General features: G+C 54.8%; 1 protein-coding gene across 1 annotated transcript; it reads right to left on the bottom strand.

Moving 5' to 3' along the window:
- Window position 1: 1 nt before the first annotated feature.
- On the bottom strand, window positions 2-16159 carry LIPE (lipase E, hormone sensitive; the record flags this gene model as incomplete). The annotated part of the gene is made up of 10 exons (XM_006761079.2): window positions 15931-16159; window positions 7844-8379; window positions 5690-5780; window positions 5428-5573; window positions 5075-5260; window positions 4578-4872; window positions 3642-3869; window positions 3245-3421; window positions 541-962; window positions 2-76 (listed from the first exon to the last, which is right to left on the bottom strand). Coding segments are annotated over exons 1-10 (2274 nt in total), but the record flags the coding sequence as incomplete, so codon positions are not given.
- Between the last annotated feature and the right edge of the window lie 749 nt (window positions 16160-16908).

The following is a 16908-nucleotide window of genomic DNA, read 5'->3' as shown; positions in this document are numbered from 1 at the left end:
TCAGGGGCCTGCCCAGGCTGCGCAGCCGCCGCGCGAACATGACGGAGTCGTCCAGCATGGGGTCCAGCGCACATGCCTGCGGGACAGTGGGGGTGAGGGGCAGGGACGCGTGCGTGAACGAAGGGTGTGTGTGTGTGTGTGTGTGTGTGGTGTGTGTGTGTGTGTGTGTGTGTGTGAAACACGTGGACAAGGGGGAAGACAGAGGAGGGAGACATGGGAGGCCAGAGGAGGGAGAGGTGGAGGGATGGTGGGGAGTTGCCGAATGAGTTTAACCGGGCTCCCTGACCTCTGCCGGCTCCTCCTTTCCCCAGGACCCACTGTTCCTTTCCCCTGACGCTCCAAGCCCGGTGGCTGCCCCACGGCCCCATGTTGCCTAGCCAGATTGCAACAGAAAACCGCAGCCCTGACTCCCTTCCATTCTTCCATTGCCAGGCGTTCCTTCTGGGGGCATAGCTGTCCCTTGGGGCCAGGCTACTGATCTCCCCCCTCCCGGGAGCTCTCATCCCACCCACCCTCCTCGCTGCTCCGTCTGGCACTCACCACGATGTGTACAGGCGGTAGGGTCTGCAGCATGCTCTCAGGTGCCAGCAGTGGTGACATGAAGGGGTTCTTGGCGATGGGCGATGAGTAGATGGGCATCTGAGTGGGGCCTTGGCTGGAGCGCCTCGGGCGGAAGCCCTTAGGGAAAGTGGCACGAATTCCCCGGCCTCTGTCCTCGGGGCTCAGCTCATCTCGGGCCTCGGCCTCCTCTGACGCATCCTCACACTGGAGTAAGAAGTTGACGTCTGAGGACTTGGAGGGACCAAGTGTCTCCGCCGACAGGGACAGCTCAGAGGTGCCTGATGTCTCGGAGCTGCTCTTGAGACTCAGGTCATGCAGTGTCAGGTTCTTGAGGGAGTCCGTGCCCTGTGGGTCCTCAGGCTGGTTCAGCGCTGCTTCAGACACACTGCGCCGCATAGACTCTGTGAGAGGAGCAGGGTCAGGGCCCGCTGGGGCTGCAGGTTGGCCAGCTGTGTTGGCTGGGTGTGTGGGAGGCTGGCAGGGAAGGTCACAGGGAAGGCAGAGACCTCTGGAGGAGGAGTTGCATCCTAGGGCCGTGGAGACCTGGAGTGTTCCCCCAGACACCCTCCTTAGGGTGGGGGGTGGGAACTCAGGTGCCCAGGCTACAACTTCAAGGGAGAGGCGGTAAGAGTTGTGTGGTCCTGGAAGTGGAGCCTTGTTCTAGTGGAGGGGTGTGTGTGTGTGTGTGTGTGTGTGGTGACTGGGAAGGTTAAGAGCAAGTCACTTTACCTCTGGGAGTTTCAGTTTCCTCATTTGTACAAAGTGGATAAAAATAATCTTTACCTCATAGGAGGTGCTGAGGATTCAGTGGGATAAGATATTGGATTAAGTTCTGCTGTTTTATTACCAGGCCTGACACCCTGTTCCAGCAGCCTCCTGGCCCAGCAATCTTTTTATGGCTGTTTGACACTGAGGATATGAATGGATCAAAGTGGAATAAGGCCCGAAGGTCTACATGGCTTTAAAGGGAGCTAAAAAGAATCTTGGGGGCATATTAGATTCCCAGGGATCCCACACCTGTAGCCACATAGATCTACTGCCAAAATGTCCATTATGTTCTTCAGTTTTATCCCTTGCCTTTGAGTGACCACGCAACAAGTACCCAAATGATGCTACAGATGTGCCCCTGGCCTATCTTGTGTGCCTACCTTGGCCTCTGGTCCCTTAATTTTATCAGACCCAGGATGCTCTTTATCACTAGGGCCAAGACCTATATTTTTCAGTCTTTATAAATCCATGGAGGCAAAATGCAAGACATAAAAATAACTGCATAAGTGCTCTGTGACCCAAGGGTCACTGGAACAGAACTATTGACTAGAGTCATAGAGTCCAGCTAGTCAGGGGTGCTGGCATCCTCTAAGACAGTGATTCTCAACCTTTCTAATGCCGCGACCCTTTAATACAGTTCCTCATGTTGTGGTGACCCCCAACCATAACATTATTTTCGTTGCTACTTCATAACTGCAATTTTGCTATTGTTTTGAATCGTAATGTAAATATCTGATATGCAGGATGTATTTTCATTGTTACAAATGGAACATAATTAAAGCATAGTGATTAATCACAAAAACAATATGTAATTATATATGTGTTTTCCGATGGTCTTAGGCGACCCCTGTGAAAGGGTCGGTTGACCTCCAAAGGGGTTGCAACCCACAGATTGAGAACCGCTGCCCTAAGAGCACCTACTGTGTACCAGTAGGTATTTTGCTGGGTGCTTGGAATGAATGGTGCATGCAGTCCTTATGAGGCAGGCACTTCTACTGTAGCCATTTCACAAGGGACAAAGCAAGGCTCACATCACCCAGCAAGTACCTGGTGTAGTAGGGCGTTAGACTGGTGGTGTGTCTGCAGGGGGCTCTAGGGGCTGTACCTGTTACCTTTATCCTATAAGGAAAACTCCAGTGCTCAATGGTCCATGTGCCTAAAATGCAAATCCCTTTTGATTTTGTGTATATTTATTTGCATCCACTTGACTATCTTAAAAACCAAAACTTAATTTAAAATAAAACAACTAACTGGAATAATTTTCTGAGTATTCATATACTTTTGAATATGCATTCCTATTACCCAGAAAATACTGTTGATTTGTGAGAGATAGAAAATAAGTTGAGTTGGTTATGCTTTAAAATCCTTAAAATGTTAAAGGTGAGACAAAATGGATTCCTGGATGGAGGTGACTTGGGGCTGCCTGAGTGTCCTGCCACCCACCCAAGGCTGGGAATCTCCTCCTCTTCCCGAGGTCCATCCAGTTTGCCGATCTCCCTGCCCTAGCCTCCCAGGTTAGCTTCTGCAGCAGGGATAGTACCCCCATGTGCCTCTGTTTAAAGTCTGGAAAGAATCCAAGAGGGCTGACCTCCACCTGAGGGCCCTCCTGGGACATGCCTTCTGAGCATTTACTGAGGGCCCTTTCTGGGAACGGCTGTTTGGAAAGTTAAATCATACAGTTCCTGGGACTGAGATGACCTGGGGCCAGAAATCCTTGAATTCCCAGGCTGTGGACTGTTGTGGAAAATCAAGGCTTTGTGGTAGGGACCAGGACAGATACGGGGCAGAACCAGGAAGGTGATCTCTGCTTCCTTGAGGGCCTCAGGGCACAGCCTCTTCCACCCTCAGATCTTGTGGTGTGCCAGGCTGTCCCTCCTGGGCATGCTGGATGGGCGTGTGGGGAGGCTTCATTTACCTGCTATGGGCACTGAGTCTCGGGGCGACTTGCGCCCACTCAGCTCCAGGAAGGAGTTGAGCCACGAGGAAGCTCCCAGGCGGAGGTCCCGGAAGAGCAGGGCTGTGTCCCGCTGAACCAGCCCCATCATGCCCAGCGCCTTCTGGTCTGAGTTGGAGGAGTCCTCTGTCTCCCCACCTGCGGAGTGTATGTGGGGTCTGGGTTGGTCTCCTCTCTTTCTGGACCCAGTCTCAACCCCAGAGCTTCAGGAATCTATGCCCCTGGGAACACAGGAATAGCTGATGGCTTCAGTGGGAGTCTTAGATTTTTGTCCTCAGCCCCAGGAGACCGGGCTCTAGCCCCTGCCCCTGTAGGCCCTGGGCATCCTGACCCCCCAGGTCCCAGTGCTGGGCCTTACCAGCATAGGCACTGACACACTTGGAAAGCACGCTGAGGGGCAGCAGGGGGTCCATGAGGCTCAGAAGGCGGGAGGGAGAGGCGGTGGGCTGCAGCATTGTGGCTGGATAGGCTGCCATGATGCCGTCTGGCACCCGCACCCCGTAGGCTGCTGCCCGAAGGGAGACGGTGAAGCAGAGGTTCCCGCCTGCACTGTCCCCTGCGAGGCATATCCGCTCGCCTGTTGAGCCTGGTTTGGAGAGGGGCTTGGTCAAGCCTGGCAGGGAGGAATACAGCTCTGGTCCAGGAGCATTGGGCTCTCAGAGCGGGGCTGTGCAACCCTAGGGTCAGAGCCTGGTAAACAGAGGCAGGGATTTGGACCTATTTGGAGGATAGTGACCAGAGAATCAGGCTGACTCAGGACATGGAGAGGCCTGGAGATCAGGAGGCTGTGAGGAAGCTTGGGAGGCTGGAAGCAAGGTGGGGGTGGGAGTGAGAGGAGAGGGAGGGAGGGAGGGGAATCTGAGGCCAGGAAATGGAAGCCAGGGTTCAGGCTGACAAGGGGCCATGGGCTCTGTGGCATGGGCACAGTCCCATCCTGCCCTGTGCCTCCCAAAATGTCGGAAGTGGAATGTCAGAGGAGCTGGAACAATGGGCTGGAGACATGGAGAAACAGGAAAGAAAAGGTCGGAGGAGATAACCACAGGGGAGCTGGGGGGGAGTGTCAGGGCTGGAGTGGGGAGGAGGAAGTGGTTGATGGAAAGTTGGGTGAGCAGTGGGGCAATGGGGACAGCGCTGAGGCAGAGATGGAGGAGTGGGCAGTGGCGGGCGGCCAGGTGGCACAGATGGAAGGGGAGGCAGGGGGTGAAGACTGAGGTTTGAGAAACAAGATGGCTCACTCCCCTGCAGTGTGGGCTGGGGCAGGAACAGAGTGAGTGGCAGTGAGGGCTGGGCTCACCGAGCAGGGCGCAGTTCTTGATGGCCCAGCAGTAGGCGTAGAAGCACTCCTCCAGCGCGCGGGGGAAGGGGGCCTCTGGGGCCAGGGAGTAGTCGATGGAGAGGATGGGGACACCCAGCTCCTGGGCCCAGGTCTTGAGGTAGGGCTCATGGGACTTGGAAGTCTGGGCCACAAAGCCACCACCGTGGATATGCACAACCAGGTACCGAGAGCGGGGTGCCTGCTGTGGGCGTGGCCACAGTTCCAGGGTCCGAGGACCCTCAGACTTCACCAGGCTGCTGAGCTCCTCACTGTCCTGGGGGTGAGGGAGGAGGAGGAGGGTGAAGCTGGGGCAGCCTGCCTAGGCCTCCCCCCACCAAGGGGATGTACTTAGAGAGACAGGAGGGGAGCAGGAGTGAGCATTGAGAGTTGAGACAGCATGGAGGGAAAAAAGAAGGGCATCTGGGTGAGGGTGCCCCTTGCTCTGTACCTGTTCCTGGCTGAGGCAGGGGCCCTACCTGTCCTTCACGAAGGTCATAGGAGATGAGCCTGACGAGGACTGGTGCAGGGCCCATGTGGGCCAAGGGGGGTGGGATGGTGACTGTAAGTTTGGGGTCAGTGGTCAGTGGCATTTCAAAGGCCTCTGGTGGCAGGCTGAGCAGGCGGCTTACCCTCACGGTGGCTGATGCCATGTTTGCTAGAGACTGGTGGGAGGAAACAGAAAGGGCACTGGGGATGGGCAGCTTGAGCCCCCAGTTATTCCCTCATGTGCCATCCCTGGGCCTGGAGCCCTGCAGAGACCTGATGGGTCTCTGGGCCCCTGTGTCCCCTTTTTGTAACAGGTTAGGGCCCTATCAGGCCCCATGCTCACCGATAGCACCTCGATCTCAGTGATATTCCAAAAGGCTTTCCAGAAATGCACGTCCAGGTTCTGAGTGATGCGCTCAAACTCAGCCCCACGCAGCTCTGGGTCGATAGCAAAGCGGCCACCGGTGAAGAGGGAGCTGGCGGCCACACCTGGGGGTCGGGAGGGTGTCAGGAGGCCCAGGCAGGTCAGGCTGTAGGGGCAGGGACAAGGAGGGGGACGGGAGGGCAGGGGTGGTGCAGGCAGGGCCTGGCTGGCCAGGACTCACTGAGGCCGGTTTCGTTGCGTTTGTAGTGCTCCCCAAAGGACACCAGCCCGATGGAGAGGGTCTGCAGGAATGGCCTGATGGCGGGCGTGAACTGTGGAGAGATGTTGCTGTCACCCACTGCCCAGGAGAGGGACTAGGGGCAGGCAGGAGTGAGGGGCAGACAGTCATTCAACCAACATTTACTGAGCTCCTACTGTGTGCCAGGCACTGCTCTAGGCACATGCCATATAATGTCAAGTAATGACTAACGCTTTTAAAGACAATAGGTGGAGGGGACAGAGAATGATGACTAGGGGTTAGGCTACTTAGATGGTCTCCAGGAGGGGACTTGAGGAGGGACCCAAATGAAGTGAGGGAAGGCTGTTCCTTGCAGAGAGCACGGAAAGTGCAAAGGCTTTGAGGCAGGGCTTGCTCAGCGTGGATAAGGAAACCTGGGGCCATTGTGGCTGGAGCAGGGTGACTGGGGGTGGGGAGGGTCAGGGGGAGGTCAGAGAAGCAAAGTGGGTTCACACAGGGCCTGAGAAATTTAGATTTATTCCAGATGTGGGGTGGAGCCACTGGAGAATTGTGAGCTGGGAGTAAGGTGATGTAGGGATTTCCTGAAAGTCGGCGAGGACAGAGATGAGGCGTGGACAGCAATGGGGATCAGTTACAGGTCAACAGGAAGACAGATGGGAGATGGTCAAAGATAGGGCCAGAGATCTTGAGGCAGAAAGACAGCCAAAGGGGAGACAGTACCTGAGAGAGAAGCTAGGCAGCTTAGGGAAGACAGAGGATGGGGAGACAAAATCAGAGGGGAAAAGCCACAGGAGGTGGGCACAGGGCCAGCAGGGTTCTTCTGTTCATTCAGCAAATACTGAGCACCAGGCACTGGGCTGGAGCAGGGGCTGACAAGACCCAGACAAGGGAGACCGCTGCTCTCTCGGGGCTGACATTTTACAGGGGGAGGCTGTCCTGCAACAGTTGGGCCCTCAGAGTAGCTGCCAGGCTTGGCCCTCCCCCTGGCTGGGGGCCCAGTAGGCCAGAGAGCACAGGGGTGCCTGGCCACTGTGGCTGGTTGCTGGCTCAAGTGGCCCTAGGATCTCTCTCCCGTGACTTGAAGGTCATGGCCAGTACATAGGGAGGAGCTGGCTGGCCCAGCTGGGCTGATCAATATTTGTGGGTTCAGCTTAGGTGAGGGGGAGTTTCCAGGAACACCCAGGCTGGGTCACTGAAGACGGGCTGCCCCACAGGGAAATGGGGAATGGTGGGTGGGATAGAGGCTGAGAAGCTGCTAACCTCAGCTATCACCTAAGTGGGGGGGAGGCCATGAGAAGGTCTGAAAGGGGCTATAGATACTCCTGGTGAGGTTCCCTGATGTGGCTGGGGGACTAGGGGATCTGGCACTGACCCCAGCGAGGGGCAATTGGGTCTCTGCTCTGATCCTGGTGCCCCAAGGGTCCCCCGATTCTCTGAGTCCACAAACTACTTTTCCTATGAATTGGAAGGCCTCCTTGTTGCCTCCCTCTTAGTGCTGAGATGAGCTGTCTCCCTGAGAGTGGTTTGGGGTGAGCAGAGGGTAGAAGGCCTGCAGCGGGCAGAAGTCAAGGTCCTAGTTCAGGGAGGAGAGGGGTTGAGACCAGGTTTTCTTGTCACCAACTTAGATCTGCTCCTTGGCCCTACCCTAAGCCTGAAAATCCCGATTCTACAGCTCCTTAGGTGAGTCCAAAAGTCCAGGCAGACCTGGGAACAGTTGAACCTCTGTAAAATGGGGCTCATACCCCTCCTCCTCCCTTCCAGGCATCCAGTGATGCACTTACAAATGGGCCTTTGAGAACAATACTGACTATCCTCTTGGGGTCTCAAATGATCTCAGGGGCCAGAGAGGTAACATAAAAGAGTGAATGGATCTCCTGAGTATAGGACCATGGAGAACAGTGGGGAACCTGGTGCAAAAGCTATGCAAATGAAAGATTTCTTGCGACATGGTGGATGCAGCCTGGGGGCCACATGTTTGAGGTCCTGGTGTAGCTCTGTCTAGGCCCCAGACAGCTTCCCTTTCTGTTTCTGCAGTTTTCTGAACCCACGACCCCTGTGGTTATTCTACACTATTGGGCCACATGAGGGGCCACCAGAGGCCTTCACTGTGGGTCCAGGGTAAGGCAGGGGGCTCACCTGGAAGCCCAGGCAGCGGCCGTAGAAACAGCCCTTGTGCAGGGTGACATACTCGCGCAGGAAGTCTGTGGTGAGTCCTTCGTCGCCCTCGAAAAAGAGTCCCCCTGGCCGGTTGGTGGCCAGCAGGCGCTGGGCGTAGTAGGCCAGAGCTCGGAGCTGGGTGAGGGCGGCCAGGTAGGCCTCGAGTTCAGCCAGGTTGTGGCTGGTACGGAAGAAGATGCTGCGGCGGTTGGAGGCCACGTAGCGTGATTTGTGCAGCAGGTGCGCCATGCAGCAGCGGGCTGTGTGCACCAGGCTGCGGTACCCATTGGCCGGTGTTTCTGCATCCAGGTCAAAGAGGTGTGCCACACCCAGCAGGCGGCCCAGGGCTGGCTCCAGCCCCAGTGCCTGCTCCCGAACACCTGCAAAGACACTTGACAGCCGCCGTGCTGTTTCCCCAGGGCCCTGGCTGGAGAAGAAGGCCATGTTGTCCTCCGCCAGAGTCACCAGCGACTGTGTCATCGTGCGTAAGTCCATGTTGTCTATGAGCTGCAAGGCTGGGGGCAGTGGAGAGGCTCGTTAAGCAGGGTTGGATCACACCTTGCTCAGCTGGGCCCTGGGCTCCAGGAGTCCAGGCTCTATCCCCTTCCTCCCTCAGATTCACACATCAGAATCCAACCTCCTCCTTTAGGCCCAACAGTGGAGCCGAGGTACCCAGATCTTTTCCTCCTCAGGAGCCAGGAGTGCAGACCCTCGGCCTGTCCTTCCTCAGGTGTCCCTACTCCAGTATCTCCTACTGGTTCCTTTGCTCCAGTATCTCCTACACCCTAGAGCCTTCCTACCCCTTTTTTTCTTTCAAGGACCTAAGAGTTCAGGCATCTGTCCCATTTACTGTTCTTGGCCCAGGACTCCTGCTAGGTTGTCTGGACTCCAGCTGGTCCTCTCTCAGGACCCAGATTTTAGGCCCTCGTCCTACCTCCTCAGGCCCAAGGCATCGCCCACAGGCTCTTCCCCTCCACCAGTATTTTGGAGAGTTTCTCTCTCAGCCCACCCATTCCCATTCACCTGGTGGTGTTCCAGGACCCTGGTCCCAAGCCCAATTCTCTTCCTGAACCAAGGCGTTCAGCATTCTAGCCTTATTTAAAACTGAAGGGTCATTCTTGCCCCTTCCTGGCCCCTTAAGTCTGGCTGTGGAACCCCCTCCAAACTCCAGCTCCCTTCCTGTTCCTCAGTGCAGTTCCAAAACTCCATCTCAGTCCTCTCCCAGCTTGGACGCTCTGGCCTTTGGGCCTGTCCACTCCGCTTAGATTGACTGGGCCCGCTCTGCTCTTCTGCCTGGAATAATAGTTCTCACACTCATCGCTATCATTGACCTTGAGTTCACTCTGTGCCAGATCCTGTGTTAAGAGCATTGTGTGTGTTTTTGTTCATTTGCTCTTGTTAACTCTCTGAGACACAGACAGCCTCAGTTTACGTTTCAGCTATTAGTGGTAGCATCCCATTATATAGGAGAGGAAACCGAGGCTCAGAGGTGTTAAGGAGCTGAAGGTTGCATTAAAAATGATAGAGCCCCATCTGGTTTGGCTCAATGGATAGATCATCGGCCTGCAGACTGAAGGGTCCCGGGTTCAATTCCGGTCAAGGGCACATGTCCCAGTTGCGGGCTCAATCCCCAGTAGGGGGCGTGCAGGAGGCAGCCAATCAATGATTCACTCTCATCATTGATGTTCCTCTCTCTTCCTCTCTGAAACCAATAAAAATATATTTTTTTAAAAATGGTAGATCCCTGGCTGGTTTTGCTTAGTGGTTCGAGTGTTGGCTTGTGGACTGAGGGTCCAGGGTTCAATTCTCAGTCGAGGGCACTCAGAGGACCATAAGAACTGCTTCACGCAGGCCGTTTGAAAATAAAGTTCCAGAGAAACAAAAGCTATTTCAGGAGGACAATGGAATTCCAGCGCATCTAAAGGATGGGGTAGCTGATGCCTTCCTGTAGAGAGCTACCATGATTCTTACAGTTGGAGGAACAACTTATGCCATATATCAGCTGGCTGTGGCTTCACTTCCCAAGAAGCGGGGTTGACTTTAGTTATCCTCCCAGCAATCAGGTGGTTCAATTTCATTCAGTAAGCTGAGAAATAATTGAGTTTTCCTTTAGGGATCAATATTTATTGACTTGTACTAACTGCAACCAATAAAGCAGTCTTTAACATGAAAAAAAAAATGGTGGAGCACCCTGGTCAGATAGCTCAGTTGGTTTAGAACAGTGGTCGGCAAACTGCAGCTCACGAGCCACATGCGGCTCTTTCACAAAATACGTGTGGGTGCACACGTACAGTGCGATTGAAACTTCGTGGCCCATGCACAGAAGTCGGTATTTTGTGAAAGAGCCACACTCAAGGGGCCAAAGAGCTACATGTGGCTTGCGAGCCGCAGCTTGCCGACCACTGGTTTAGAGCATCATCTCAATATGCCACGACTGCAGGTTTGATTCCCTGGTCAGGGCACACACAAGAAGCAACCAATGAATGCATAAATGAGCAACAAATCGAATTTCTATCTCTCCCTTCCTTTCTCTCTAATAAACAAACAAAACCCAACCAACCAAACAAAAAACAGACATACATAAAAGGGGTGGAGCAGAATTCAAACCCAGATCCAGAGCCATGTCTCCCTCCCGGTGCTCTGGAGGCTGGGCCTCTAGCTCTGGCCCACAGAAACTGACCCTCCTCACAATTGAGGGTCCCCCTTGATGGGGATGCCCTCTGTTCCAGAGACTCTTCCCTCCTGCAGCCCACCCAGCACCTTGCCTGGCTCCTGGGTTCATGGCCCCCTGCTCCTCCCAGGTGTCTCCTCTCCCTTCCAGGCCCTCGGGTTTGCCAGTGGCCATTCCAGTCTCTCAGGGCCATTCCTGTCTCTCAGCTGGCTGTGCACTCACCCTTCTAGGCCTCTTCAGAGCTTCTCCGAGAGTAGGACTGCTGGACTGTGGGACTGTGGCTTGTGCCAGTAGCAGCCTGAGGCGATAAACCCGGGGAGGGGCCCAGCCTGCCTAGGGTGTGGCTACGGATCCACCTCCCAACCCACAAGGGACAGTGAGAACCACGTGCTGTAAACAGAGCATGGAGCCCAACTCCCTGCCCCCCTGTCAGCTCCCAGCTCCAGTTTAATTCTGCTTTAGAACCTCCAGAAGTACCCAGCCCCCCTCCTCCCTCAGACCCAGGAGTCCAGGCCCTTAGCTCTCTCCTCCCTCAGACCAGGAATCCAGGCCCCTAGTCCCCTTTGGACCCAGTTGTCTTAGCCCTAGTCCTGAACAAACTGTCCCCTCTCACCCAGCCAGGCTGCCCTCCCTCTCCAGGGTGGATTCAGGGAGCAAAGGCCCCATGATCTCAGCTCCTGCCACTCCCATCCCCCCAGGCTGGCCCTGGCAGAGCCAGCCCCAGCTGCTGGGGAAAGAGAGGGTAGCCAGCCCTGCCTGACCCTCCCGGGAGGACAAAAGCAGATTATAGGTATTTCCAAGCCCAGCTGGGGCCTGAGCCACAGGTCCTATTGTGTGGTGTTCTCACACTGACATCCTGTACCTGCCACAGCCTTCACAGCACATCCTGCTGTGACTGTGCTGTCCCCCTCACATGTGGGGAAAGCAAGGCTGAGGGACACATGCTTTTTCTTTCTTGCCCTTCAAGAAAGAGCTTGTCATCTCCTTGAAGAAGCATTCCCTAACTGCTCATTTCTAAAGGAGATAAGCCACCCAGCACTATTTTCTGCCAACATACTTAAATTGTTCTTCCTAGAACTTTACACATTTGCAATTATACATTTGTTTGTTTACATGTGTATTATTGGTCTCCCCAGGGGCAGAACTGGGATTTAGAGCCGTGAAGTTTATAAGAACTATGAAGCTGACATGTGTGGAAGTGGGGCTATTTAGGTAAAGGAATATAAAATCACAAATACAAAATCAGTTACAGGATCTTGGAAGGGAATAGTGCAACTGAGGCCCTGGAGTCTCAGTGTCATTTGCTTGGCTGGAGGTGAATCCTGTCTCTCCCCCTTAAATACCCATCCCCATGAGGGCAGGCCCATCAGGGGGCCTAACACATAGTAGGTGCCCAGCAAATATTTGAAGAAGGAAGAAAAGCCCGAAGAGTCACAGTGGAATGGAGAAGGGGCTGGATGGGAGCTTGGGAGATGACCACCCCTCCCCAGGGCCGACAAAAGATGGACAGACAGAGGCCTCTGGAGGCAACTCTAAGCTTGGTGGCTGTGACAATGGAACACTGGCCCAAACCACTCACCAGGTGATCCTGGATGAACCTGGTTTCCTCATCTGGAAACTGCACTTGGCCATCCTGCCTGCCCCTGGGCAGCCTTTTCTACAGCTGTCTGTTTGGTGGTTCACACGTGGCCTCACCAAGGTGTGTACTGGGTCATTTTCCTCTGTGGCACCAAATGCTAGCATACGAATCAATTGACTATTTATGTGTTTGCTTTTTGTCTCCCTCATCAGTTTATAGGCTCCCTGATGGCAGGGACTTTGTTTTATTGCTGTACCTGAACCCCTTGCACAGTGCCTGGAGCATGGCCAGCATGTGGTATTTATTGCCTAATAGACTGTGGTTTCCGACTTTATAAACCCACTGTTATTTACTGCCCTCCATGCGGTAGGGCTCTTTATTGAAGATGAGGACAGAGGAGACTGGACAGAACAGTGACTTGCACAAAGCATTGGGGAATAGGCCTTCATGATTGGCTCTGCCCTTCGCCCTGGTCTAGGCAGCTCCCTGGGGGCTAGGCTGGGTGGAGCTGGCAGGAAGGGATGTTGAGATTGCCAGAAACTCGCCAAGAATCCCAGGCAGAGGGCACTGGGGCAGGGGCAGGCCCACCAGGGCCATGGGAGAGGACTGGGACAGAGGTAGGGCTGAAGGGTCCCGTTGTCTGGGCACCAGCCCTTTGCCCCAGAGAGCCACTGGGCAGCTGAATCAGGCCTGGATTTTGGCCCCAAGGGACTGAGCAGGGCAATGGGGGAAAGAAGTTGGGGGGAGGATGGAGGAAGGGTGAGGTCTGGGGCCTGGGAATAGTAAGGGCTTCTGCACGGGAGATGCCTGGGTACAGGTGAAGAAGGGGGGCCAGTGAGTGTAGCCAGTTCCCTGAGTGTTCCCACCAGAGTAAACTGTACTCGAAGGACTGACTGTACTGTGCCAGGCACTGATTTCTTTAGGTGCTTTATGTGAAGTAACTCATCTTATCCTCCCCAGGATGCATGAATAAGGACTATTATCACCCCTTTTGGCAGATGAGAAACCAGACCCAGAGAGGTGATGTGCTGCCCAAGGTCACAGAACCAGCAAGGATGGTGGATCTGAGTGTTGTTCCTTCTCTCTGTCATGTCTCAGCTGTGTGCTTTTTGGGTGGTCAGGTGTGAGTGTATCTGAGGTTCACATGTATGTATGTATGTATGTATGTATATAGGTTCAGGTCATGGCCATTATTTGTCCTGGCCTGTGTTTGTGGGTGAGTGTGTTGACATTTTTTCTCAATCTGTGCGTTTTTCTGTTTCTTGGCATATCTGAAGGCATGTTTTTATGCATGTGTCACAGTCTGCGTGTGTTTTTCTCAGCCTGTGAGAGAGACTGTGTGGGCATGTGTATGTATGAGTATGGATATATATAGATATTTGTGCATGTGTGTGTGTGTGTGTGTGTGAGCATCACTCTCCATTTGCTCAAGCCAGAACCCAGGGAATCATCCTGGCCATCTCCTCTCCCCATCTAATCCATCATGAAGTCCTGTCCACTCTGTTCCCTAGAAACCTCTGGAACCCGATCCTTTTCCCACCCTCCTGCTCCCATGTCTGGACAACTGTAACTCATTGCAGTCTCTGATTTTGCCCCTTTTAATCTTTGCTCCACATAGCAGCCAGAGGCTCTTTCTAAAACACACTCTCAACTCTCAACAGCCCAACCCCTCCTCTCAGGAAAAAGCCCCACATCCTGGACACAGTCTCCTAAAGTAGAGACCCTCTGGGATCCATGTCCGCCCAACCTTTCTTCTTCCCCTCCCTTGATGAGCGACCTCTGTGCTTAATGTGCTGCTTTCTTGGGCTTCAGGGTTTTTGCCCATTCTGTCCCCTCTGGCCTCCCTGCCCCCCTTGCCCAAGCAGCCATCCATGGGTCCAATGTCACCTTCTTGGGAAGCCTCCCTCTTACATTATCTCAGGAATTTCCCTCTTGTATACAACGTAGTTTATAATTATATCTGGTTTGTGAGATTATTTGATTAATGTCTGCATCTACAGCTCCAATGTGTCTGTCCTTGCCACCAAGAGCCCAGCCCTGGCCTAAATAAGTGTTCAGTGGATGCCTGATGAACGAATGTGTGAATTAAGGTTGGGGTACACAGCAATTTTGAGCTCACACAGTCCCTGCCCTCAGGAGGCTGGGGGCAGCTATCTCTTTGCCCTCACTGGCCAGGTAAGAAAACCCAGGTGACCTTGTTCCCTTAGAGTCTCAGTGTCATCATTTGGGAAATAAGGTGATCATAATGACACTATTGTCATCAGGTTACTGGCAAGATCAAATTGATGACTAGGACTGCACCAGCCAGCCTGGATGCCCTTGGGGCCAGGGGTGGGGAAATGATTCACCCAACTGAGACCTGGCACCAGGGCAGGACCTCAGGAAATGAGAGGCAAATCTCAGAGCTTGGGGGAATGAACCTTTGTGAGTGGGCAGGCCCATGGATTTGTGAGGACTGGCTCAGCCCTGAGCAGGAAGTCCTGCCCAAGAGGATTCTGACTCCTCATGACAATCCCAAGTGCAACACGATGATTATTGTCGGTGTTACAGTTCACGCATTCCTTTACTTATTAATTCAATAAATATTTAAGTGTCTATGTGCCTGGCATAGCAGGCTCTGGAAATGCAGGGTAAACAAGGCAGACACAATCCCACTCTTAGGGAGCCTGCTGTCTAATGGGGGGTAACTGTATTCATTCAAACCTCACCACAGCCCTACAAGTCAGGCACTCTTATCATATCCATTTTATAGCTCAAAAAGTTGAGGCAGGTAAGGAAGGAGCCTGTTGCCCAGTGTACCACAGGTTATAGCCTGAAGAACCAGGTCTCCAGTGCCCATGTACTTAACCAAGGTCTGTACTGACTGCCTCTGGGCACTCTGCCCTGCTTGTGATGCTGTTTTGCTATCTGACAGTCAATGCCCTCGGGCAACAGTCTGAGCCTGTCTGAGCCTGCATGTGCAGCTGGAGCCAATTCCAGTTCTGTCCTTGACAGGGATGTGCAATGCAGAGTTTGGGGTCTCTGGGGCTCAGGGGCTAAGCCAGTTTCTTGTCTGCACAGGAAACTTTCCACAGGCCCTCATTTGGATTGACAAATATTCAAAACTGAGTAAGGAATTACTGCCAGCCCCTGCCCATCTCCGTTGGACTGTCTTTCAGTTAATAATGTGGCACCCTAGGAACCCGGGCGACAGACCTCCCTTCTCCTGAGGGAGAGCGTGGCAGTCAGAAACCAACCCAGGAACCCCTCGTCCTAGAAGGAGTGGGGGCCCGGAAGTCAGGCTCAGGGAAGTGGGGCTGAAACAAGCAGGTGACCTGACAGGAAGTGGAGGGGCTGAATGAAGGCTGGGAGTACAGGTCTGGCATTTCCCTCTCTGGGGCACCTTTCCTCCTACCTTTCTCTGACTCACTCCTCAACTTCCTCTTTGGGCAACAGCTTATAAACTTCTTCCCTACTATCCTCTCAGGAGTGGCTGAGACCTGAGAACCGGGCGCTCCGACCATTTCCCAGGTGGGAAACACTGAGGGCAGGAATTGCCCACGGCCACACAGCGAGTGCGGAGCCAGAGCGGGAACTCTGGCCCAGAAGACTCGCATTCAGGTCTCTCCTCCCATGACAGCAGCGGAGCGTCCGGCAGTCTCTACGCTGGGGGTACAGTCCGCTCTCAGCATCGCCGCGTTCCCCCGCAGAGCGGCCATGGGCCAGTCCACGGACTCCCCTACTTCTCGAGCCGGTGGGTCAGTCCACTCAGTCCCCAGTCCCCCGCAGGATGTCCAAAGTTCCTTCCGGGCTGTTGCCGGGCCCCCGCGTGCTCACCTTTGGCCTTGATTTTTCGCCATCGCCGGCGGCTTTGCCTCTTGGATCTCTCTCTGTCTTTCTTCGAGGCCCGGTCCCCAAGGGCCCCGGCGGGTCCCTCTTTCCCGGCTGACTCCATCAATTCTCCTCAGGTCCCCACGGGGACCAACTCCAAGCCCCACGCCCCGCCCCGAGTGCCAATCCTGTTTACACAACACCGCCGGGCCCCCATACCACCCAATCCTGGCCTTGCTCCGCTCGGGGTCCCGCCCCCTGGACTATCCGGGCCTCACCCCACCGCCGGGCCCCGCCCCCAGCTGCCGGGACCTAAGGACTGGCCCCGCCCCCTCATACGCATCAAGGACCCGCGACCGAAAAAAATGCAGCCCTGGAGGCGGTGCAGAGCGTCCTTCTTCAGTCGGGACTAGTGGGGAGTCGCACGGTTTCTCCCTAGCGCGGAAGCCTCGGTCGGACCACATGCTGGTTCTCAGCCTTGTCCGCCCACTCACCTTCCCATGTGGGGATCCCTGAGAATGCCACCCGGCCCGCCCGCTGGCGGGGAGAGTGAGGCGCCACGGAGCCTCCCCTTGAGGACAGGGGGCGGGCCAGGTCCTCGGGCGATTCAAAGTCGGGGCGGGCGCCAGCGCTGGAGGCGGGCTCTGCCTGCGAGCCATTGGAGGAGGAAGCCCTTCTCCCCGCCCCCTGCCTCCTAGTTCTCTCATTGCTCGATTTCTCGCGGTTCCTTTCTCTACCTTCTCCCTCAAGAATGACAGGGAGAGGCAAGGAGAATACTAGGCGCCTGCCTAATAGCCCCAAGACGCTGGCCAGGGGCAGAGAGGGGCGGCGGTAGGAAAGGCGCGCGCCCGGGAAAAGGCGGGAAACGGTGGAGGCTCGAGGCTCGCGCATGCGCACACGTTCAACGGAGCTTGGGGGCTTTAGGAGAGGCGGCCTGGTCGCTCTGGCGGTTTGAGGACCTAGAGACACAAACCTTCACCCTCA

This window comes from Myotis davidii, unplaced genomic scaffold, assembly GCF_000327345.1.
Source record: "Myotis davidii unplaced genomic scaffold, ASM32734v1 scaffold1577, whole genome shotgun sequence".
Lineage (NCBI taxonomy): Eukaryota > Metazoa > Chordata > Mammalia > Chiroptera > Vespertilionidae > Myotis > Myotis davidii.
The sequence above is the reverse complement of the archived record's forward strand: the minus strand, read 5'-3'. Positions and strand labels throughout refer to the sequence as shown.